This window comes from Ovis aries, chromosome 24 (genome assembly GCF_016772045.2).
Source record: "Ovis aries strain OAR_USU_Benz2616 breed Rambouillet chromosome 24, ARS-UI_Ramb_v3.0, whole genome shotgun sequence".
NCBI lineage: Eukaryota > Metazoa > Chordata > Mammalia > Artiodactyla > Bovidae > Ovis > Ovis aries.
This window is the reverse complement of record NC_056077.1, coordinates 6,981,153-7,005,662: the sequence shown is the minus strand read 5'-3', so window position 1 is coordinate 7,005,662 and position 24,510 is coordinate 6,981,153. Positions and strand designations below refer to the sequence as shown.

At 46.2% G+C, this 24,510-nt stretch overlaps 1 protein-coding gene across 23 annotated transcripts in view; it reads right to left on the bottom strand.

Annotated features, from left to right (window-relative positions):
- RBFOX1 (RNA binding fox-1 homolog 1) overlaps positions 1 to 24,510 on the bottom strand; it is a 2,416,982-nt gene that overhangs the window by 186,896 nt on the left and 2,205,576 nt on the right. For all 23 annotated transcript variants that reach the window (XM_060406050.1, XM_060406058.1, XM_060406056.1 and 20 more), the window contains one exon: positions 16,629 to 16,871. In XM_060406050.1, the coding sequence (XP_060262033.1) occupies positions 16,629 to 16,871 (243 nt within the window). The remainder of the gene's footprint in view (positions 1 to 16,628; positions 16,872 to 24,510) is intronic.

Genomic DNA, 24,510 nt, shown 5'->3' with positions numbered 1-24,510 from the left:
GGAGAGGGTGAGATGAACGGAGACCGTAACAGTGACATATATAGTTTTATGCGTAAAACAGATAGCTGGTGGGAAGCTGCTGTATAACACAGAGAGCTCAGTTCGGTACCCTGTGACGACCTGGACGGGTGGGATGGGTGTGGGGGGTGGGGTGGCAGGGAAGTCTGAGAGGGAGGGGACATTTGTGTGCTCATGGCTGATTCACATTGTTGTGTGGAAGAAACCAACAATGAATCAGCCATAAGCATACATATGTCCCTTCTCTCTTGGACCTCCCTGCCACTCCCCCACCCCACCCCTCTAGGGTATAGCACTATATATATATATATATATATATATATATATATATATATATATATACTATCTTAGGATCTGCCTGAATCACACAGTGAATATTTCAGCAAAAACTAGAATAGGGACTTTAAAAAAATGTTATTTCTCATTGGAGGATAATTGCTTTTTTAAAAAAAAGTCTGCAACACTTAAGCCTTCAAATGACTTTGGTCCTGATGTCCTGGCTTATTTTGGACTGTACAGTCTGCAAATTTTGTTTTATTGGGGAACAAACTTGCCTATGTAGTTTTGTTCCAAGGACACAGAGAGCACATAAAAGTCAGGGCCTCTAGACAGGATACATTCTGACATTCCCAATGTCAGAGGGCTGAGTTAGAGTCTGTGTTATAGTGGCCTTCTCTCCTAAGTCCAAGAGTTGGAGAACCTATGAGCATTGCTGTGGGGTCTGCACTCTGCTTGGCTCATGGGCCAGACTGACTTGTCTCGCAAGGGTCTGGTGACTCTGCTGAGGTGGGCAGAACCCACCGTTTGATCTTCTGCCCTTTGGGGAGCTGGGACGATGACCTGGACTGAGCTCTACATTGAAGGCTATCACTTGACCATCTGACAGCCTCCATGCCCTTCAGGGGTGCAAAGATAAAATCAAGGACTCCCTGGTTAGAATGTTCTGGCCCAGGAGCCAGTTGGAACACAGAACACTACTGAATGAGCACAGCCCAACTCGCACAACCATCGTGGTCAGCAGGAGAGAGAACAGAGAAAATCGCCTCCTTTCAGAACTCCAGAAGGCTTTACAGAAGCAGGGTCCACTGCTGGCTGAAACCTCCGACTAGGAACCAAAATGGAACATCAAAGAGAAATGGCGCCTTAAATCATATAGCCTGACTTGCTCTGACAGGCAGGGTTAGTGGGCTTTGTCTATTTTTATGCAGAGATAACTCTAAGTAAGTGGACTTTGAAAGCTACTATAGAATCCAGGAGACAGAGAGGAAAAAAAGCATGGTCATAGCACAGGGAGGGCCATGGTACAGTGGAAATTTTCTTGTCCCTGTTCTAGTTTTTGCTGAGATAGTCACTGTGTGACTCAGGCAGGTCCCATTCCCTCTCTGAGCCTTGGCATCATTTGTAAACAAAGCCGGTAGACCAGATGGTCACTTCAAGCTCTCATAGTCTACGAACCTCTGTATTGTCATGCAGAAGTAGCCAAGCTGCCTTTCTCATAAACCTGAAATAGAGTCTCACTTAAAGGGTTAAGCTTCCTCATTTCAACTCTTATTAAAAAAGAATAAATGAAGGTTCAAAAACTAGTCAGGGGTTATAAACTTAGTATCTTCAGAAGCTGGGCAGATAACAAAAAGGAACAAAATAGAAGTGAATGGGAGAGCACTTTAAAAATCCAAAATGCTGCTTGCTCTTGAAAAAAAAAAAAATCAAGATATTGCAATGCCGGGCTAGCAATTCAACGTGGCAGAGATTGAATGGAATGATAGGAAAGGGAGGAAGGGCCACGAGCCCTCTAGACTGCCAACAGGGTTTTATCAAGGGGTCACAGAGCATCATGCGTGCATGCGTTCTAAGTCACCACAGTCATGTCCGACTCTTGTGACCCTGTGGACTGTAGCCTGCCAGGCTCCTCTATCCATGGGTTTCTCCAGGCAAGAATACTGGAGTGGGTTGCCATACCCTGCTCCAGGGGATCTGCCTGACCCAGGGATCGAACCCGAGTCCCCCGTGGCTCCTGCACTGCAGGCGGATATTTTACCACTAAGCCGCCAGGGGAGCCCCACACAGCATAATGCCTAAGGTTTTATCATTCTTATCTAAATGGAGAAAATTATTTCTTTTACCAATGTCTCCAACATGAACCAAACCCATTCATGTATGTATGTTACTTGCCTGAGCCTGAGAGTATCTGGGTTTCAGCCCTTAACTTATGTGTTCACCTAACACCCATACAATGAGGAGATTGCAACAGGTGGTTCCTTCGAACTCTAATACTCCAAGAGTCTGGCTGGAAGCCCCCAGAAACCCTCAATTAACAGCACAGCCAACTTCTTTCTCCTGCCTAAAATCCAACAGAGCACAGATTTCGTAGGAATTCACCATCAACTTGCAAAATATATGGCCACGAATTAAAAGCATGAGCTGATGGCTGGCTAATAAGTGATTCAAATGTTGCCCACAAAACAGATTAATCTCTGAATAAAAACAAACAAGAGGAATGAAACCACCGTAGGAGGCCACGGGGTATGCAAAGGTTCCTCCAACACCTAAAAGTCGTTTGTGCAGCTCATAGACAGTCCACTTCATCTTCGAATTATCCAATCATTATCCCAACCCTTTACAATGACACTGCGCAAACACTTGCTCAAAGACTAACATCTTCATCACGGATACAGACTGCTTAGTCATACTGAGAGGGTAAAATTGATGACAGTGAATATAGGTATGAACAAGCACAAAACACCAAATGAAGACAAAGTCACAAAGAAACATTTCTGGTGACTTAACACTCCCAGTGGAAATTCGACAATAAAGTCTCCCTAAGGAAACAGAATAGGTCTGTTCTTCCCTCGTTCAGCAAAAGCAAGATGGCTTCAGCCATGTGGGCCAAACATTAAGTTATGTATCCCTTTAATAAACCCTAACCTTGCTCTCTATGACCCAGACTTAGGTCAATGACTTACTTGTACCCATCAGCTGAACTCAGGCATGAGTGATTGAAAACAATTTGTATGGAAATCATTACATACAAGAATCCCTTTTAAAATAAATGTGGGAAATTGAGTCTTTGTTTCCCCCTTAACCCAGGAAATTTCACAATTCTTAGGATGGATTTATTGTCCTGAAAAAAAAAAAAATTTAGAAGGAAGAATTCAGGACAAAGGAGAATGCTCTGATTTCCCATGGAGAATGACGTAATTATTTCCTAATTACAATAGCTCATCTGGTAGAATATTTACTATGTGCCCATCTCTGTGCTAAGCCCTTCATCAGCATTATCTCAGCAAGATGTCACAGCCTCGTGTACTCAAAGGGAGAAAGTGAGGCTCGGAGAGTTTCCATCCCATGCCAGCGGTCCCACCCTGGGTCAGAACTGGGATGGGAACTCCATGCTCTTTACCTTGATGCTTCACTACCTGTCCTGATAATGTGTTGATAATGTGTGTGTGGGTGTCTGTGGCTACGAGATTCCCTGGTGGCTTAGATGATAAAGAATCTGCCTGCGATGCAGGAGACTAGAGTTCTATCCCTGGGACAGGAAGATCCCCTGGAGAAGGGAACGGCAACTCACTCCAGTCTCCTTGCCTGGAGAATTCCGTGGACAGAGGGGACTGGTGGGCTATAGTCCATGGGATCGCAAAGAGTCGGACATGACTGAGCAACTGTTGTGTCCGACTCTTTGCAACACCATGGACTGTAGCCCTCCAGGCTTCTCGGTCCATGGGATTCTCCAGGCAAGAATACTGGAGCTGGTTGCCATTTCCTACCCCAGGGTATCTTCCAGACCCAGGGATGGAACCCACATCTCTTGCATCTCCTTCATTGGGAGGTGGATTCCTTACCACTGTGCCACCTGGGAAGACCCTTCTCCTGAAAATACCTAAGGGTATTTATTTATCCCAGACCATTTTTCCTGACTTGTCATGAGAACCTTCAATTCTTTCAGACTTCCAGGCAGCAGCCCCGGAAGCCTGTCCTTCCTAGACATTAGACTTGGGTCTCTGATGCTCATGGCTTTAGAATTATCCTAACTTGGGCTCCAAAACTGAGTGCCAAAGAGTTGATGCTTTTGAACTGTGGTGTTGGAGAAGACTCTTGAGAGTCCCTTGGACTGCAAGGAGACCCAACCAGTCGATCCTAAAGGAAGTCAGTCCTGAATATGCATTGGAAGCACTGATGCTGAAGCTGAAACTCCAATACCTTGGCCACCTGATGTGAAGAACTGACTCATTAGAAAAGACCCTGATGCTGGGAGGGATTGAAGGCAGGAGGAGAAGGGGACAACAGAGGATGAGATGGCTGGATGGCATCACCAACTCGATGGACATGAGTTTGAGCAAGCTCGTGAAGCTGGTGATGGACAAGGAGGCCTGGTGGTGCTGCAGTCCATGGGGCTGAAGAAAGAGCTGGACATGACTGAGCAACTGAACTGAACTGAGCTTGGTTGGACTCAATGATACACACCGGACCTCCAGGACTGGGTGATCTTCGGTCAACTGGCGCTCTGGAATGGTAAAATGGCCCTGGAATTGGGTAACACAGGCTTTTAATTCATCCTGAAAGCCACGGACCATTTATTCTAAAGCATAGACAGCAAGCAAACGCATAATACTCAGCCTCATGAGGGAACTAGAGGCAGTACCTGTGTCCTTAAAGCAAATGTGAACCTTAGGAAAGCGGAACTGGTATTGACAAAACAGCTCAGCTACACTGTCATCTGAAAAGACAATTTTGAAGCCACTGAAACATGTTATTGGAGTTTGCTCAAGGCACTGGTCTCAAATATGAGCCGGCGCTAAGCCTGTAATATTGCACATGCCTGGATCTGCCAGGGCCCTCCCCAGGGTGGATGGAGGAATTCCTGGGCAAAGCATTCTTCTTTGTCGCAGCTGTGGATGGAGAGACGAGCCCCGGGTGTGTGCCCCAACCTGCCTGGGGGTGCCTTCTGGGCTCCAAGCCCTAAAGAGTTTTGGTCTGACACAACTGTTTTGGAGCCCCGGCTTCCATCTGTTAGCTTCAATGACCTTCAGAAAGTTACTTGCCTCGGGTTTTTAAACTGGAGGATGACAATGCCTCCTATATATTTTTATTCTTTTCTCTTTTCTTTGATAATGGAGGGTCAAGATTGTACATGTACAGTGATTACAACCTAGCCTGAGACTCGATGAGCAAACACTGTTATTTCTGAGACTGGATGCTCTGCCTCCTGTTTCTTAAAACATTTATTTTTATTTATTTATTTGGCTGCATTGAGTCTTAGTTGTGGCATGCAGGATCTTCTATTACACTGTGCAGGCTTAGTTGCCCCATGGCATGTGGGATCTTAGTTCCTCAACCAGGGATCAAACTCACATCCCCTGTACTGCAAGGCAGATTGTTAACCACTAGACCACTAGGGAAGTCCCTGCCTTCTGTTTTGATGGAGCTCCTTACCCTATTTTTAGACTGGCATCTTTTAGTGATTTTGCCAAACTTTAAACGGAAGCAGGGAATGCCACAGTCTTCCGACAGGAAGAGGGGCTCTCTGGTATTTTTTAAAAAACTTTTTCTCTGGTGATGTTTAGAAGGGAAGAGGAAGGGTGTCTGGAGAATGGCAGAACCACCATGCAAGAAAGGAACAGTAGGACTCTAAGGGCAGAGAGGTCAAACAACCGGTCCAACAGCCTTCACCGTGGAAATGGTGAAGCCAAGGGGTTAACCCTGGCAAATGCTGATTTCAGCTTCTTAGCTGACATGCTTCTCTAAACTGGAGAGCAGGCTGAAGAAGCCAGCCTTAGGTGGAACTGTAGATTGTCCACCTTGGTCCTGGGCACTGGTCATCTTAGCTGCTGGCCAGGAGACCTCGTAGGGAAGAGCCTGGAGACTGAGGAAAGTCTGAACTTTGACACTAGACCTAGCTGGTGAGTGTCTCTACTCTGCCCTCACAACTCCTCATACTCATGGCATCTTGAACCTCGGCCTCTCAGTGTAACATGGGGAGCACTAATAGCATCTAAAGGCTTTGCTATTGCTATTTCCTCTCCAAGTCGTGTCTGTCTCTTTTGTGATCCTTTGGACTGCAGCCCGCCAGGCTCCTCTGTCCATGGGATTTTCCAGGCAAGAATACTGGAGTGGGTTGCCATTGCCTTCTCCAGGGGATCTTCCTGACCCAGGGATCAAAGACACATCTCTTGCATTGTAGGTGGATTCTTTACTGCTGAGCCACCGGGGAAGCCCCGTAAAAGGTTTGGTGAGGACAAGACGAGATGAAGGATGAAAGTGTGTCTGGTAGGGTCTGTGACCATAACAGGTCTCAATCAGTGGTAGCATGTCTTTCCTTTTCTTCTCCCTGACACCAGAAAGCTCTCAAGTTACTTTCTTTTGTTAAAGAGAAGTATAGCCACAGACACATGGGGGAATGGCCGTGAACTGAACTGGATGGCACAATGTTCTGGGCAAGGGTGAGGGTGGCAGGCCTTTTTAGACTGTCTGCGGGCTGCACGTGGCTCCCTGGAGGGTCTACATTTAAACCCAGGCACCTTTAACCATTCATAGAGATACCGGAAGTGGGCAGTGCTATTTGCTCTCAGCTACTCACTACAGCCTATTGAGAATACAGACCCTGCAAAATGAACCCCAGGAACAACCCAATTCAATCACTGGCAGACCTCTCTATGTCAGACAGCACACAAAAGGAAAAAAAAAGAAAAGAATGTGAAGCTTGATACAGAACGATCTCCAAGATATAAAAGGTGCCAAAGCAGGTGATTAATAGACTTTAATTCTGTCCTTTTGGGAATGGAACTAGTGAGAAGTTAGAAGATGTGAAGACTGAATAAGAGACAGAGAGAGAAACAGACAGTCAGGCTGCTATAAACCAAGAGTTGTATCTCCTCAAAATTCATATGCTGAAATCCTAGATCCCAAGGTGATGGTATTAGGAGGTGGGGCCTTTGCAAGGTGATCAGGTCATGAGGTGGAGTCCTCATGAATGAGACTGTACATGCCTGTTCAATCACGTCAGTTCAGTTCAGTTCAGTCGCTGAGTCGTGTCCGACTCTTTGCGACCCCATGAATCGCAGCACGCCAGGCCTCCCTGTCCATCAGTTGTGTCCAATTCTTTTCAACCCCATGGACTGTAGCCCACCAGGCTTCTCTGTCCATGGAGTTCTCAGGCAAGAATACTGGAGTGGGTAGCCATTCCCTGCTCCAGGGGATCTTCCCAATCCAGGATCAAACCCACGTTTTTTATGTTTCCTGCATTGGCAGGCGGGTTCTTCACCACTAGTGTTGCCATGAATGAGATCAGTGGCTTTGTAAAGGAGATTCCCGAAGGGAAGGGGAGGGTGGGACAAAGTGGGGGATTTGGATTGACATATATACACTGCCTTGTGTAAAACAGATAGCTAGTGAGAAGCGGATACAAAGTACAGGGAGCTCAGCTCAGTGCTCTGTGGTGACCTAGATGGCGGGGTTGGGGCTGAGGGGGGAGAGAGATCAAAGAGGGAGGGACTATATGTTTGCATATGGTCGAGTCACTTTGTCATACAGCAGAAACTAACACGACATTGTAAAGCAATTATATTCCAATAAAAATAAAATAAAGGAGACTCCTAAGAGCTCCCCTGATGCTTCTGCTAAGTGAGGACTCAGTGACAAGACGGCTCTTCATGAACCAGGAGGTGAATTCTCACCAGACACCAAATCTACTGATGCCACTATCTTGGACTTCCCACCCTCCAAACGGTGAGAAATAAATACTTATTGCTTATGAGTCAGCCAATTTATAATATTTTTGTTATAGCAGCCTGAACAGACTAAGACACAGGCATATGTTTGTGTTTGCATAAAGCATTTCTGGAAGGAAATACAAAGAATTGGTGACTCTTGCGTCTAAGAAAATTTTAGTTTTCATTTTACACACTTTTCTGTTGTGTGATTTTTTTTAACCACAAACATTAATTGCCAGAATAATTAATAGTAATAATAATAATTACCAGTTAACAAAAAGGAGTGCACTGAACAGTTTTCTCCAAACCTTACCTATATAATCGGCTCCCAAAGAAGAGCCAGCATATAAAGGGTTAAGGACAGGAAGTCATCACCAACCCAAGTCTTATCTTCTCAAAGGTATTCATGAAAACAGGGGACACAGTTAGCACTCCAGTTAGAAGGAGCTGAAGATCAAGTGAAAGCTGGCTTCTTAAACAGCTCCTCTCTCTGTTGACAGAGCCCAGAGCTCAGAGACCAAGCTCTAAGTCCCACGTTCTTTTTCCCCATTAGTTCCTGGAGCTGGTGGGAAACTGTTAGACAGGCTGCAGAGGTGTTAAAAATAGAAGTTAAGTTGCTATTGGAGATACATGGAGAAATTCACCACTTGCAAATCTCTAATTATAATATGTCAAGAGTAAAATACCTTGTCAGGAGCAGTCTCTAATATAATACAGCATTGGCTCTGTCAGCACAGTGATCCATGATGTGTTTGGAGGCCCGCATTAAATAGACATTCAGCAGAAAAATGTCCTGCGGGGACTCATCTCAGCCCTTGGGGAGCTGAAAGGATGACCTGGTAGTTCTTTTCTGTCTGTACTTTCCTCGACTCTGGCTGGGAACTCTGGGTGCAGTCTGCTTCCCTTTTACAGATCCTGCACTTTGTGTGAAATCATGTGCATATATTAGATGTTCTTGCAGCCTACCAGATGGATCGATCTTTTCTCTATAACAGCCCCCAGAGTGACCTCAGACTGGCAATAAGCACTTTGAGCACCTGTCAAAGGAAAGTTGGAGTTATTCTGGGTACAACTGTACCCTGTGGGCAATAAATGAGGTGTCTGATACAGGCCTATGTATTCCAGGATTGGCAGAAACATGCCTCTGACCCACTTTGAGGTTAAGTAAAGAGAAGGTGCACTTGGTAAACGCACAAGGATGCAGAGACAGTTTGAAGAAACTTGTCATAGACTATGTCCTGCACAGTCAGGCCAGGTTACTACAGCTCAAAAGTAGGTCATGGACGAACAGAAGCATCTTCCCTTTTGGCAGAAGGGAGAAATGCACAAGTATGTAATTGCAGCAGACAATAACATGGCACCTGTTAGGATGACTGCTCCTTCCTCAAAGCCAGCTAAGAGGCTATGTTCTAAGACTCCCTTCAGGATCAGACACAGATCCCTCCTGCTTCACCTCATCATGGTCCTCTTTCCTGGAAGAGCTCCTGTAAGCAGTATGTACCATCCAAACATCGCTAGAATAGACACAGTCACCAAATAACCAAGTCCCACCACAACTTCACAGTCTCCAAAGTCAGAAAGGCTGTCCATGCCCTTCAAAAACCCTAGGGATTGTCTGAGCCAGATTCCTGGCAGGTTTGCCCAATTTTAGGACTCATTCTGTTGCTTCCAAATTTTTCCCTTTCTCACTCTGTCAGTTGATGATGAGCTTGAAGGTCGCACACAAGGACCTTCTCAAGTTGTCTCTTGACCTCGGGATTCATCCGTTTCCTCACACACTCACTCTTCCTTCTTGCTAGGGTATGAATGTTTGTGTCCCCCACTCACTGCCCCAGATTCACATGTTAGAATTCTCAAGTCTCACGTGATGGCATTAGAGGATGGGGCTTTGGCAAGGTGATTAGGTCATGAGGGTGCAGCCCTCACAAATAGGATTAGTGCCCTCATAAAATAGACCTCATACAGCCCCTCACCCCCTCTCATCATGTGAAAAGGCAGAGAGTCTCTGAACCAGGAATCAGACCCTCCCCTGACCATCTGGCACTCTGATCTTAGACTTCCAGCCTCCTGAACTATGAGCAATAAATTTCTGCTGTCTATTCTTGTTACAGCAACCAGAATGGACAGTGACAGCTTTCTTTTGCCTCAAAACTGAAATGTTTTCAGGCATCCATGGCAGTCTCTATTTGTAAGCTGGTCATTTCTTTGTGGCCAAAAATGGAAAACAACCAGATGCCCATCCACAGGTAAATGAGTCAACAAATTGCGGCACATTCTACAAAGCGGTATATAAGGAGTAGGCTACTGATGCATGCCAACAACCAGAGATCGAACTGCCAATATCCGCTGGATCATCAAAAAAAAAAAAAAAAAAAAAAAACAAGAGAATTCCAGAAAAACATCTACTTCTGCTTTATTGACTATCCCAAAGCTTTTGACTGTGTAGAGCACAACAAAACGTGGAAAATTCCTAAAGAGAAGGGAATACCAGACCACCTTACCTGTGAAATCTGTATGCAGGTCAAGAAGCAACAGTTAGAACTGGACATGGAACAACAGACTGGTTCCAAATAGGAAAAGGAGTATGTCAAGGCTGTATACTGTCACCCTGCTTATTTAACTTATATGCAGAGTACATCATGAAAAATGCTGGCCTGGAGGAAGCACAAGCTGGAATCTAGACTGCTGGGAGAAATATCAATAACCTCAGATATGCAGATGATACCACCCTTATGGCAGAAATCGAAAAAGAACTAAAGAACCTCTTGATGAAAGTGAAAGAGGAGAGTGAAAAAGTTGGCTTAAAACTCAACTTTCAAAAAACTAAGATCATGGCATCTAGTCCCATCACTTTGTGGCAAATAGATGGGGAAACAATGGAAACAGTGACAGATTTTATTTGGGGGGGCTCCAAAATCACTGCAGATGGTGACTATGAGCCATGAAATTAAAGGATGCCTGCTCCGTGGAAGGAAAGTTGTGACCAACCTAGATAGCATATTCAAAAGCAGAGACATTGCTTTGTCAACAATAGTCTGTCTAGTCAAGGCTATGGTTTTTCCAGTAATCATGTATGGATTCGAGAGTTGGACTACAAAAAAAGCTGAGTGCCGAAGACTTGATGCTTTTGAATTGTGGTGTTGGAGAAGACTCTTGAGAGTCCTTTGGACTGCAAGGAGATCAAACCAGTCAATGCTAAAGGAAATCAGTCCTGAATATTCATTGGAAGGACTGATGCTGAAGCTGAAACTCCAACACTTTGGCCACCTGATGTGAAGAGGCGACTCACTGGAAAAGACCTGATGCTGGGAAAGACTGAGGGCAGGAGGAGAAGGGGACGACAGAGGATGATATGGCTGGATGGCATCACTGACCTGATAGACATGAGTTTGACCAAGCTCCAGGAGTTGGTGATGGACAGTGAAGCTTGGTGTGCCTGCAGTCCATGGGGTCACTAAGAGCTGGACACGACTGAGTGAGTGAACTGACGGAATGGACTGATGCATGCGACAAGGTGGACAAAGCTGTGAGCAATGATGCTGAGTGAGAGTGGAGCCAGAGGAGGAGGGGAAAAACATGCAATGCTTGCTGTCACTTATAGAAAATTCTAGAAACTGAAAACTAAACTACAGGAGCAGATCAGTTGATTCCTGGGAATGGGGAGAGAGAATAGAGAGGGAAGATTACAGAGGGGTTATGAGTCAACTCTGAGGTGCATGCATCTTTTCAAGTTATAGTTTCCTTTTTCTAGATAAATACCCAGGATGCAATCACTGGATCATATGCATTTTAGTTTTTTAAGGAACTTCTTTACTGTTACATATAAATATACAGTGGAATATTACTCAACCATAAAAAAGAATGAAATAATGCCATTTGCGGCAACATGGATGGACCTAGAGATGATCATACAAGGTGAAGTAAGTCACAAAGAGAAGGACAAATATTGTATGATCTGAATTATACATGGAATTTAAAATATGGGGCAAATGAACTTATTTACAGAATAGAAACAGATTCACAGATACACAAAACAAGGGAAAAGGCAGGGGAGGGATAAATTGGGAATCTAGGATTAAGAGATACAAATTACTATATATAAAATGAAAAGGAATATATATATATACACACATATATGTATGTACATATATATGTATATATAACTGAATATATGTACTTCTGAAACTAACACAACATTGTAAATCACTACACTTTAATATAAATAAACAAATGAACAAATAAATAAACAAAAATAAAGTGATTACTAGGTGGAAAAAAAAGAAAACTTTGAAGATGATGGATATATCTATTATCATGAGAGTAGAAATGGTTCCATACATATGTACTTATTGACACTAAATAATTACAAAGTTATTAAGCATGGAGAAGGCAATGGCACCCCACTCCAGTACTCTTGCCTGGAAAATCCCATGGACGGAGGAGCCTGGTGGGCTGCAGTCCATGGGGTCACTAAGAGTCAGACATGACTGGGCGACTTCACTTTCACTTTTCATTTTCATGCACTGGAGAAGGAAATGGTAACCCACTCCAGTGTTCTTGCCTGGAGAACCCGGAGGGACGGAGGAGCCCGGTGGGCTGCCATGGGGTTGCACAGAGTCGGACACGACTGAAGTGACTTAGCGTAGCAGCAGCTTATTGTATGTCATTTATATGTCAATGGAACTGTAAACAATAAAGGACATCTTTTCCTTTCCCAGACCACCTACTGAATCTGCGTGCTCACGGTCAGATTCCCTCCTATTTCCTCTAAAATACTCTGTGGCTTTCTCCCTTGAGTCATTCCCTATCTCTGATTCCCTGTCCTTCCTCCATCTCTCTTCTCTGTGGTATAAAATATTGAATCAAAATCCACTTTCCTACAAACCGGTTCCTCAGCCCTCTGTGCTCTTCCTCTGCTATCTTTTCTTTCTCCTCTTTACTCCAAAGGTTTATGAGGGTACTGCACACACCCACTCTGGTATTTCCCATTTATTCTTCAACTCCTAGCTCCCTGGAATCGCTCCCAGTACTTTACTTTCTCCTGGGTCTTCAATGTTGTCCAATCTGCCAGCTTCAATCATGTCCTCAGTTTATACCTGCCAGGCTGCCATGACAACAATCTTTGGTTCAACCCTCCATCCAGGTACCCTCTTTAGGTCATTCAATAGCGCCTTTTCTTCCAAACCTCACCACCTATGAGCTCTCTAGTGATCAGTCCTTGACTTCCTCTCCATTCCCTACACTTGACAAAGGTGTCAATTCAAGCTCTTTATGCAAACGGCTCACCATATTGCCTTTAGCACTGACCATTTCTGTTCATTCGACAACCTTTAATGAGAAGTCGCAGGAACTTCTCTGGTAGTCCAGTGGCTAAGACTCCAAGCTCGAAATGCAGGGAGCCCAGGTGCCATCCCTGGGGGGGGAACTAGATGCCTAAACTAAGGATCCAGCATGCCACAACAGGACTGAAGACCCATGTGCCACAGCCAAGACCTGGCACAGCCAAATAAATACATAATAAAAATAGACACTGAAAAAAGTTGTTCACATTGACCCTGGTGGAACCATCTTTGATCTATGTATTTGGCTGTCTGTGTAAAGCTCCCTGATAGAGGGAGCCTGTTTGCTCCCCATGTCACCTCGCTGTAGTGCCGGGGGCACTGTGAACACACAACATGCAATTTAAAAGTCGCCAGGTTGATCTCTTAAGAGTTCTTCGTGTGAGAAAAGGATACTGAGTTTCTCATCTCCCCTGCTGGCTTAATATTTCCTTTAAGGTAAGCATCCCTGGTGGCTCAAATGGTAAAGAATTCACCTGCAATGTGGGAGAAATGGGTTCAATCCCTGGGTCTGGAAGATGCCCCAGAGAAGGGCATGGCAACCCACTCCAGTATTCTTGCCTGGAGAATCCTCATGGACAGGGGAGCCTGGCAGGGCTATAGTCCATAGAGTTGCAAATAGCTGGACATGACTGAGCGACTCAGCACAGCACAGGCATAATTAATTCTTTCCTTCAAAATGTCATTTTTTTAACTTTTCTGCCTTAAATGCTTTTCAGTGGTTTCCCATAGCTTTCAGCTGGGAAGCCCACCCCCTTATAGAATACACCATAGGATCCCTGTGGCTGCTTCTTGTTCTCCTTTGCCACTGTGCTCCTTTGCATCCCGACACCCTCTTCACAAGCCCTTAGACATACTGCCTCATTTTTTTTTTTCAGCTCTTTCCAACCTTGAGACCTATGACCTTGGCATTCCTTTTACCTGGAAGCTTTTTCTTTTCCCCTTAAATATCATGTCCTTGAAGAAAAGCCCCCCGGCTACTCATTTGCAGGTGGTACCTCTGCTTTTTTTAATCCTCCATAGCACCTGTCTTTTCCTTAAGAGCATGTCTCACCATGTGTATTTATAGAGGTATCTGATTTCTACATTTTTACTGTCTCCCACATTTAGTTCTAAGAAGGAATGAGCTGGACTTCCATGGTGGTCCAGTGGTTAAGAATCCGCCTGCCAATCCAAGGGTCATGGGTTCAATCCCTGGTCTGGGAGGAGTCCACGTGCCATGGGGCAACAAAGCCGATGTGCCACAACTACTGGGCCCGCGCAAGAGAAGCCATCGCGATGAGAAGCCTGTGCGCCGCAGCTGGAAAGGAGCCCCACTCTCCGCACCTGGAGAAAGCCCGTGCACACAGCAATGAAGACCCAGTGCAGCCAAAAAACAATTTTTTTCAAAAAAGATGGAAAAGACCATTTCCGTCTGGCTCACTCACAGCATGAAGTATGAGTCCTGGCCTAAGCAGATGTTTAATAAATCTTTTTGAGTGAAGGAATGAATCTTCCACAGCAGTGTGTGTATGGTTGGTCCATGTGGAAGCTTAATAAATAATGCCTGATGGGAACATTTTTAGGCCTAAAATAACAAGCCCTACCATTGGTTATCACACCAAAAAAAAAAACAACACACAAATGAACAACAGCCCCATCACTACCACTGGTAGTCAACCCAACGCCAAGAAACACCTACTACATTTGCAAGCCCATTTAATAAATCCATCTCTACATTACAGCAAACAATGACAAACAAGACAGGGGCAGCACTCTTGACAATAGCCAAGAGGTAGAAACAACCCAAATGCCCATCAATGGATGGATGGATAAACAAAATATGACCTATCCATACAGCGGAATAGGATTCAGTCGTAGAAAAAGAATGAAGTACTGGTCCATCCTACAACGTGGATGAACCTTGAAAGCATTCTAAATGAAAGGAGGCAGACACAAAAGTCATATACTGTATGACTGAGTCATCTGAAAAAGCCAGAAGAGGCAAATGTATACAGAAAGAAAGCAGACTCGTGACTCCCAGGGACTGCGGGGAGGGAGGAATGGAAGACGTCTGCCTGATGGATACTGGGTTTCCTGTTGGGGTGATGGGGACGTCTGGGACTCTGTAGTAGTGATGGATGCGCTACCCTGTGAATGTACTTAATGCCACTGGACTGTACGTGATAAAATGGTTAAAATTTTTATATGTATTTTGGCACAATAAAAAAGGGAAAGCAATAGAAAACTTTTCAATTTACATTATTTTGAAAAATCTCCAAACTGAACTTCCAAATGAATGAGGTACCAGGTAGTAAGGTTAGATGACTGCCTTGGTTACAAGAAGGGGATGACAGAGGATGAGATGGTTGAACGGCATCACCAACTTGATGGACATGAGTTTGAGCAAGCTCCAGGAGTGGGTGATGGACCGGGAAGCCTGAGGTGCTACAGTCCATGGGGTTGCAAAGAGCTGGACATGAGTGAGCGATTGAATTGAACTGAACTTGGTTATAAGAAAACAGATAACTGTTTCAAACCAATACACTTCTTCACAAATACTAGTTTTTCAGAGGTCAGGAGAAAGAGGCCTAAGTGCATTGCACCTATAAAGTGTTCTGGACAGAAGCTGCATGTGTCCAGGCTTCTCAAGAATTCCACAGAACAAGGTTTCCTAAATGCTTACATAAACCTCTCCTGAGATTCATACTGCATGGTTACTTCTGGGGGTATGGAAATAAACATGGTGTACTTTTAATCATCATTTTTGTTTAGAGCGACTAGCTTTTATGAATAGCCAGCAATGTTAGTTTCCATTGCCAGTGGTGATAGACTGTTTCTTTTCCATTTGTTTGCTTGTTTTTAATCCATTCCATTCATTCATAGACAAGAAAGGTGACTTTTGGGTGCACAGAGGTATGTTACCACTACCATCAGAATGCAAAACAGGTCTGCAAAATTCTCTTGCTGCCTTTCGGCAGCCCAGGTCACCCATACCTCGGGGGCTCTGCAGTAAAGAAGACGCTACGGACATAAGCCACAATGCGGGTGCAACTTGAATGAATTTGGCTAGGATAAGGAGGGCTGGGGCGGGAACCCGGCAGGGGGTGGCTGTAGGACAGATGGATTGGGGGGTGTTGGAAATATTCCTAAGACAGACTGTGGCAGTGGTTGTACAGTTCTGTAAATACCATAATGATCCCTGAATTGTATACCTCGAATAGGTGGATTTTACGTTATGTAAATGGTATCTCCAAAAAGGCATTAAAAAAAAATTACATATGTATGATTCCACACAGACGACATAATTCCAGAAACAGCAAAACTGCAGAAGCAGAAAAGAGATTAACTTTGCCCTTTAACAAAACACGCGGTTAATGGGAAAATGTATTGATTGAAACGAGCGTCTCGAGAGGATGCACGCAGGTGAGTGAGGTGAACCTGGCGGGGCTGGGATGCCAAGGATGAGCTTAGAGACCGGTTTGCAGGATGGGGCCCCCCTAGTCGCATAGAGGTGCGCCCTGCCGTCATTCCAGGAATCCTGGCGTCCCGCCCCGCCCCCCCGAAACCAGCGCACACTTACTGTGGCCGTGCCCGAGACGGTGTGCGCGCTCGTGTCCGCTGCGCTCTGCTCCGAGTGCGACTGCGCGGGAGGGTACAGGTTTAACGTGTGCTCCGGGACGGTGGTCTGGCCCGTGTACTCCGGTGCGGGGTGGGGGTGAGGGGCCGTGTATTCCGCGGGGATGCCGTTCTGAGGGGGGGCAAACTGGGCCGAAGCGTAAGGCTGAGCCATTGTGTCAGGGGCAGCTGCTGCTTCCTGATTACCCTGGAAAATCAGAGAGAGGGAGAGAAAGCATGAGTGGGCACCAGGCAGAACCTTCTCCCCAGGCCCAGACACAACAGCTCCCCGGATGTCGCGTGGGTGCCAGGGTAGTGCCCAGAGCCTGATTTGGGTACCATCTTCATCAGACCGTATAAGGATGAAGTAACCATCACCAGGGCCTCCCTGGTGGCTCACTGGTAAAGAACCCGCCTGCCAATGCAGGAGGCATGGGTTCCATCCCTGGGTGGGGAAGATCCCCTGGAGAAGGAAATGGCAACCCACTCCAGTATTCTTGCCTGGGAAATTCCACAGACAGAGAAGCCTGGCAGGTTACAGTTCAGGTGGCCACAAAGAGTCAGACAGGACTTAGCAAATAACAACAACAGAACAGTCATCACTGAGACAGCCCCACTGTACAGATGCAGAAATCAAGGCTCTGAAAGGTGGAAGACCCTTTCGCATGTCTTCCAGCCACACACTGTGAGAGTCTGTGTTCTGCACTGGATTTTTCTGGCAGGTCTTTCTCATTTCATTCCCATTTTGGAACATGTGAGGCTGTAGTTGTCGCCAGTGACAGCGGAGCCTTGATTTGATACTTAAAATGCCAAGAGAGATTAAATTGAACGTGTGTGTTCTTGAGAGGAGAGACAATTCGTGTAAGTATTAGAATTTAATCAACATTTTATGTGCTTTGGCTCACATAATGGGATGGGGGTGGTGGTCCTTGCAAGGGTCACTGTGTGTGTGTGTGTGTGTGTGTGTGTTTGTGTGTGATATTCTCAGAGCCAACATGAAGTGGCTGATGAAAATTCAAGACCTAATTTGGACAACGATGGCCCTCTATGATAGTCTCATTTTAAGTGTCTCTGCAAAACATGGATTTGACTCTTGGCCTCATTAATCAATGCCTCCCCCCAATTCCCTGACTAATTTTTTTTTATAAGCAGAGCATTATATAACAATTCACCCTTCAGATCCAGGCAAAACATGCAATGTGATAATTACAGTCAAGTCAAAAGAATAAAAAAAGAAGAGTTCAAATGCTTCCCTTTCAGGAAACCTCTCTCTCCACCCCCACCCCCACAACTTTACTACCCTACATACATACGCACGCGCACACACACACACACACACACACACACACACACACACACACACAGCATCAGAGACTATAACCCAGAGGTCTAAATTTTCCATGGTCTTAAGAAATAGGATTGCACAGCCAGAGAGAGACAGGGAAAGCTTAGCAATTAAGCCCACCAAATAGTTCCCTCTCCCATTGTCTGTGGTCAATTAGATGTGACTTCAGCCCTCCTGTAATGATACCAGGGCAACGATGTCAGAATCTCTCCCATCTCCAGAGTCCCTGCCACTGACATTTGAGAGCATCTTCAGCCCAAGCAACTTGAGTGCAACAAAACCCATTACGACAGAGAGGGTAGAAAAAAAAAGTTTATTCTCAGAGCGGTGCCAAGAGCGGGTGCATTTGTTTAGAAGGAACCTTAATTAGAATGTTAAAGACGACACTTGTAAGAGAACAGCGCATAGGATAAGTTTAAAACATTTTACGAGTGAAAACACCCCCAGCAGGCCCTTTCCTCCCCTGGACTAATTTCTCCAAATGTCTGTGCCATCGGAAGCAAAAATGCACAGCCGTGGATTTCTTGGCAACGTGTTTTCACAGCACTCTGGGAGCTGAGGGTCCGACTGTGCTGGGGTTGGATTGCTTGAGGTGCAAAGTTAGCTATCTCTCCTTGGGAAACCACATTCGCCGTCACTGTAGCTCACTGTTCAGCCTCTCCAAGGATAAGCCCGGTTCCCTCTCAGGGGACACCTCCACTCCCAGCCCACCACCTGCAGATGTGGCCGAGCCCCACGTGACCCAGCCTGGCTGACCAAAGAGAGCGCTCTCCTCTCACGGCCACAGTGATGGGGACTCATGCCCGTCCCTCTAAGCCGGTTAGCAAATTGACCCCTTGCCATTCCTGAGAAGCTTAATCCTGGGACCTGACTGGCGTTCAGGGAGGAAGTTCCTTCACTACGATGACTGGTAACTGGAAAACATAATAGCAGCTTGGAGCTACCAAGAAATGCCCCTTGAAAGGGGGCCTCCCTAAAGCAGAAGCCGACCTGGAGGAAAACGGAGCCCAGAAATGGAGACACAGACCCACTGAGTCCCCCTGACGTCATCTGAAGTCTTGGACCCATCTCTTTCTGCAGTCAGTAATGATGCTGTTTAAATTCCATAACTCAGTAAATGTCTGTGTAAGTCCGATTTTCCATTACATGCAACCAAAAAGGTCTTGACTAATACCAAGAAAAAAAATACTGTGTATCAGCCGACTAGCATTCTTTTCTTCTACAGGGCTGCTCAAAGAACATAGACTTGTGCACAGAAATTCCATGCAACGCAACTTCTTTCTGGCTCATAAGAAGTCCTAGAAGCTTTGGGACCTTGAGAATCCTCCAAAGGGAAATACACTGGGACAGATTTTCACTTCCGCCCAAAGATCTATTTCAGCCTCTCCTGCCCCTCCCCTCACTTGTCTCTGAAAGACAGTCTTGTGAAAAACACCAAGGGAGCCTGAAATGCTCACAGGATCAGGGGTAGAGAGAGATGGTCAGTATAGACACAGCTTTCCTTGCTCCGCCTTCAGTAGAAATTCTTTCCCGGGAACGTATACGCCCACCTAGCCTTTCCGCATGGCAGAGCCATCTCAGGAAGAGAGAACCAGTCCTGTGTGCTTCTGCAAAACAGCAGCCGCTCTGCGCTAGGATCTGACCTCTCTCTGCACTGCCCAGGGAAGGGCTTGACCTCAGGAAGCGTACGGTCTCTTTATCCTCTCAACAACATCATGTCTTCCTGTTTGCTGCCTCCTGTGCTTGGGAAGTTCTCCCCTACTCCCTTGCCTGGCTAGTCTCAGCTTCTCTCTCTCTCTTTTTTAATATTTATTTATTTACTTTGGCTCTGCTGGGTCTTCATTGCTGTGCAGGCTTTTCTCTAGTTTAAAGGGTGGGGCTACTCTCAACTTGCGGTGTGTGGGTATCTCACTGTGGTGGCTTTTCTTTGGAAGCTCAGGCTTTAGGCACATGGGCTTCAACACTGTGGCTCCTGGGCTCAAGAGCACAGGCTCAGTAGTCGTGGCGAATGGGCTTTGTTGCCCTCCGGCACGTTGGATCTTCCTGGACCAGGGATTGAACCCATGTCTCCTGCACTGGCAGGAGGATTCTTTACCGCTGAGCCACCAGGGGAGCCCTCGGCTTCTCTTGGAGGTTCCAGATCCCCTAGCCAGTCTCCTTGACAATTACATCACATCAGCTGCCTGTCCTCTAAGCTCCATCGCAGCTTTGCTCACTTCCCACGTAACTCGAGGTACCGCCATTGCCTGATGATTTGCCTGTGAACGTCCAGAGGGTAGAAGACTGTGTCATATTCTCTGCTCTATCCCCAGGGTTCCAAAGCACACTAGCTGCAAAGTCAACAGACCCCAGTATTTGCTAAGTGAGTGCATGCTTAGCCAGTGAACTCTGGGCTCTGTCAGGCTTCATTTGGTAATAGGATGGAGGGGGTGGGGATAGGAGAGGGATGGGCAAATGAACTCTGGAAGAAATCTGGCCCATGACTTGTTTTTGTAAATAAAGTTTTATTGGAGCATAACCATGCTCACTGTGCCCCAATGTCAGAGTTGAGTCACTACGACAAGAGACCATATAGCCCACAGAGCCTAAACTATTGAACTATTGGGGGCCCTTTGCAGAAAAGGTTTTCTCATCGTTGTGGGGGACTTATCATGAATCATGGGGACATCAGTTAAGAAGCTGTGGTTGCACAAATAGTTTGGGCAGGAAATACAGTCAGTGGTGAAGCAGGGAGAGAAAACGGGGTGCCTTCTCCCTAAACCAAGGACGGGGTGGCTCAGCCAGACTTGAAGATCAACAGTGTTAAGCATGGTGGGAGAAGGATGCCATAGAATCTTTTCCAGAATGTTCTTTATATCACCAGACATCTACATTGTACACACAGGTTCATCAAACCCAGCAAAAGTGGGCTTATGAGAAGAGCAATGATGGTGCCACACTTCTCTGCTCCATCTGAAAGACGTCCTCTTCAAACCAGAGCCCAGAAGACAAAGCGAGTAACTCACACCTAGCGGGCATCAGGCATGGTGCTGAGCATTTTTACAGCAAAAGTCCTTAAGCAAGGATGATTTCTTCCCAGGAGACATGAAGCAATGACTAGAGACGCTTTCGTTCGTCACAACTGGGGATTAAGTAGCACCACCAGCAGCTAGAGCATCTAGGGGGCCAGAGATGCTGCTGAACTCCCTACGATCCACAGGATCACCCCACCCCATCGCCAAGGATTATCCAGCTCTGAAGGCTAATAGTGCCAAGGTCGAGACTCTGCTTTACATCTGGAATCCCACTTTATTTCGTTGTAAAGGATACTGTGGCCCAGAACTGGTAAATAATATTGTGAGGTCACAGCCACAGGTATTGCTGAGGAAAGCCAGGAGCTGAACCAGAGCTGTGTTTATCCCATGCCAAGGTATCTCTCATCTGGCAAGAAGATACCCTGGTGGGGAGATACGTTTCTGATTTTAAATAAATAAGCCACTCTGTCACATATACAGTGACGCTGAGACCCGTTTTCCGTCAGGTGGCATGTCAGGTGCTAGGGTCAGTCAGTTGCTCAGTCATGTCCAACTCTTTGTGACCCCGTGGACTGTAGCCCTCCAGGCTCCTCTGTCCATGGTTTTTTCCAGGAGAGAGTACTGGAGCAGGTCGCCATTTCCTTCTCCAAGGCATCTTCCCTACCTGGGGATGGAACCTTCGTCTGTTTCATCTCCTGCACTGGCAAGCATATTCTTTACCACTAGTGCCACGTGGGAAGCCCCCAGGTGCTAGGGTATTTGATTCAAAGAGGCCAAACTTCCGATTGCCAGACTGGGGAGGGGCGAGGGGTATCCTTTGGCAAGTGTTAGAATAGCAGCTTGGGAAATTTCCACCACCTCAAGCCTGAAGCCTGGCTTCTGAAGGCTCTGAGGTTCTAAGAGGCAACGGCAAGGACCAAGTAGGGGCACCACTGGAGCCAGGACAAACCCCCAACCTCCACCCAAACCTGAACCAATCTGGCAGAACCAGGGTTCAGCCCAGTTCAGTCCAGTCGCTCAGTCGTGTCCGACTCTTTGCGACCTCATGAACTGCAGTACTCCAGGCCTCCCCGTCCATCACCAACTCCCGGAGTCCACCCAAACCTATGTCTATCGAGTCAGTGATGCCATCCAACCATCTTATCCTCTGTTGTCCCCTTCTCCTCCTGCCCTCAATCTTTCCCAGCATCAGGGTCTTTTCAAATGAGTCAGCTCTTCGCATCAGGTGGCCCAAGTATTGGAGTTTCAGCTTCAACATCAGTCCTTCCAATGAATACCCAGGACTGATCTCCTTTAGTATGGACTGGTTGGATCTCCTTGCAGTCCAAGGGACTCTCAAGAGTCTTCTCCAACACCACAGTTCAAAAGCATCAATTCTTCAGCGCTCAGCTTTCTTTATAGGCCAACTCTCACATCCATACATGACCACAGGAAAAACCATAGCCTTGACTAGACGGACCTTTGTTGGCAAAGTAATGTCTCTGTTTTTTAATATGCTATCTAGGTCGGTCATAACTTTCCTTCCAAGGAGTAAGTGTTTTTTAATTTCATTGCTGCAATCACCATCTGCAGTGATTTTGGAGCCCAGAAAAATAAAGCCAGGATGCTCAACTCTAACAGACAGTGTCCATGGTAGCCAAGGAGTCTACAGGTAGCACTCAAGTCCTTGGAGCCTGAGATGCACTCCCATTCCTGGAGTTCTCAGACAGATGTTGGTGGGACCCCCTGCGGTTTCTTATTAACACTGACAACCATTCCAAAGAGACCCTAATTAATATTCCCAACATTTGCACTTTGAGCTAATTACATCTAATATTTAATTAAGATCATCGTTCTTCCTATGGAATTATTTTTCACCTTCAAAGGGCTTTGGAGATGTCTTTCTTTCCTCCCTAGTGATGCTCCTGGATTCTTAGCATGGTTGAAAAGAATTTTCTGGAAAAAAATACATTCACCTTGTGCTTGCATGCTAAGTCGCACCAGTCATGTCCGATTCTTTGCAACCCTAAGGACTGTAGCCCACCAGCTCCTCTGTCCATGAGATCTTCCAGGCAAGAGTACTGGAGTGTGTTGCTGTGCCCTCCTCCAGGGGATCTTCCCAACCCAGGGATCAAACCTGTGTCTCTTATATCTCTGGCTTTGGCAGGTAGGTTCTTTACCACTTCCGCCACTTGGGAAGTTCTTATTCCCATTAAGGGCATCTTCTCCACTCCAGGTCAAGACAAGTCTTAAGTCACCTGAACACGCTCCAGGGAGGGCAGTGGGGGGAAATGAGGGGAAGCTGATGTCAATTTCATGTTGGTGGCGGGGACAGGCAACAATTATCCAGAGCATGCTGGCTAGACATTCTCTGATTTGCAGAAGCTCCCTCCATCCGTCTGTGCTGTGCTTAGCTTCTCAGTCGTGTCCGACTCTTTGTGACCCCATGGACTGCAGCCCGCCAGACTCCTATGTCCATGGGATTCTCCAGGCAAGAATACTGGAGTGGGTTGCCATGCCCTCCTCCAGGGGTTCTTCCCAACCCAGGGATCGAACCCAGGTCTCCAAAACTGCAGGCGGATTCTTTACTATCTGAGGATCATCCCTCTCCTCTAACGCCAAATGCCTGCTTTTCCCAAATAAGTGAAATGATCACAGAGATGCTGATGTTTCCTGAGTCAGGGTGCTTGTGGGAGTATTGAGTTGACAGTGGAGGGTGATTCTGCCTTGCATGTACCTCCACATCATCCCTGAGGCTGGGAAAGACTGAGGGCAGGAGAAGGGGATGATAGAAGATGAGATGGTTGGACTGACTCAATGGACATGAGTTTGAGCAAACTCTGGGAGACAGTGAAGGTCAGGGAAGCTCGGCGTGCTGCAGTCCACGGGGTCTCAACTTAGTGACTGGACAACCACATCATCGGGGGGAGGGGCTTCAAGTGATTTTGCAACCCTAGCATCTGACTGTCAATGCCTGGACTTCCCTGGGTTACTGCTGAATACACACAAGGGAAGAAAAAGATGCCAAGACCTCGTGTTTTCCAACCCACCCTTGGCTGCTGCAGAACTGGGTAGAAATTTGAAATCAAGAGCATCTATTAGGATAAATGGAAAAGAAACTTCTTCGTCCTCCTGGGCCAAACTTCAATTAGAACAGCAGCTCAACAGCAGCCAGATGACGTGGGAACCACCCCACCTCCCTCATTCCCCGAAACACCCCGGTGGGTAGTTTGCACTCCAGTTACAGAGCGAAAAACGGGTTATTAAAATGCAACCAAGTCTGATTCACCAAAGGAAAAAAAAATGCCATTTCAATTTAAATATTTTACTGAAGCATGAAATAGCCAGGATATTATTGCTATTTTAAGACAAATACCGTAATCTGACCATTAGCATAGTGTGTGGACTTTGCTGCTTGCCGGCATTCAGTGAGACACCCCTCAAATACAAGGAGAATTTCCTGGGTCTCTGAAACATCCCACACCCTTAATTTTCTCAGGAGGCAGAGC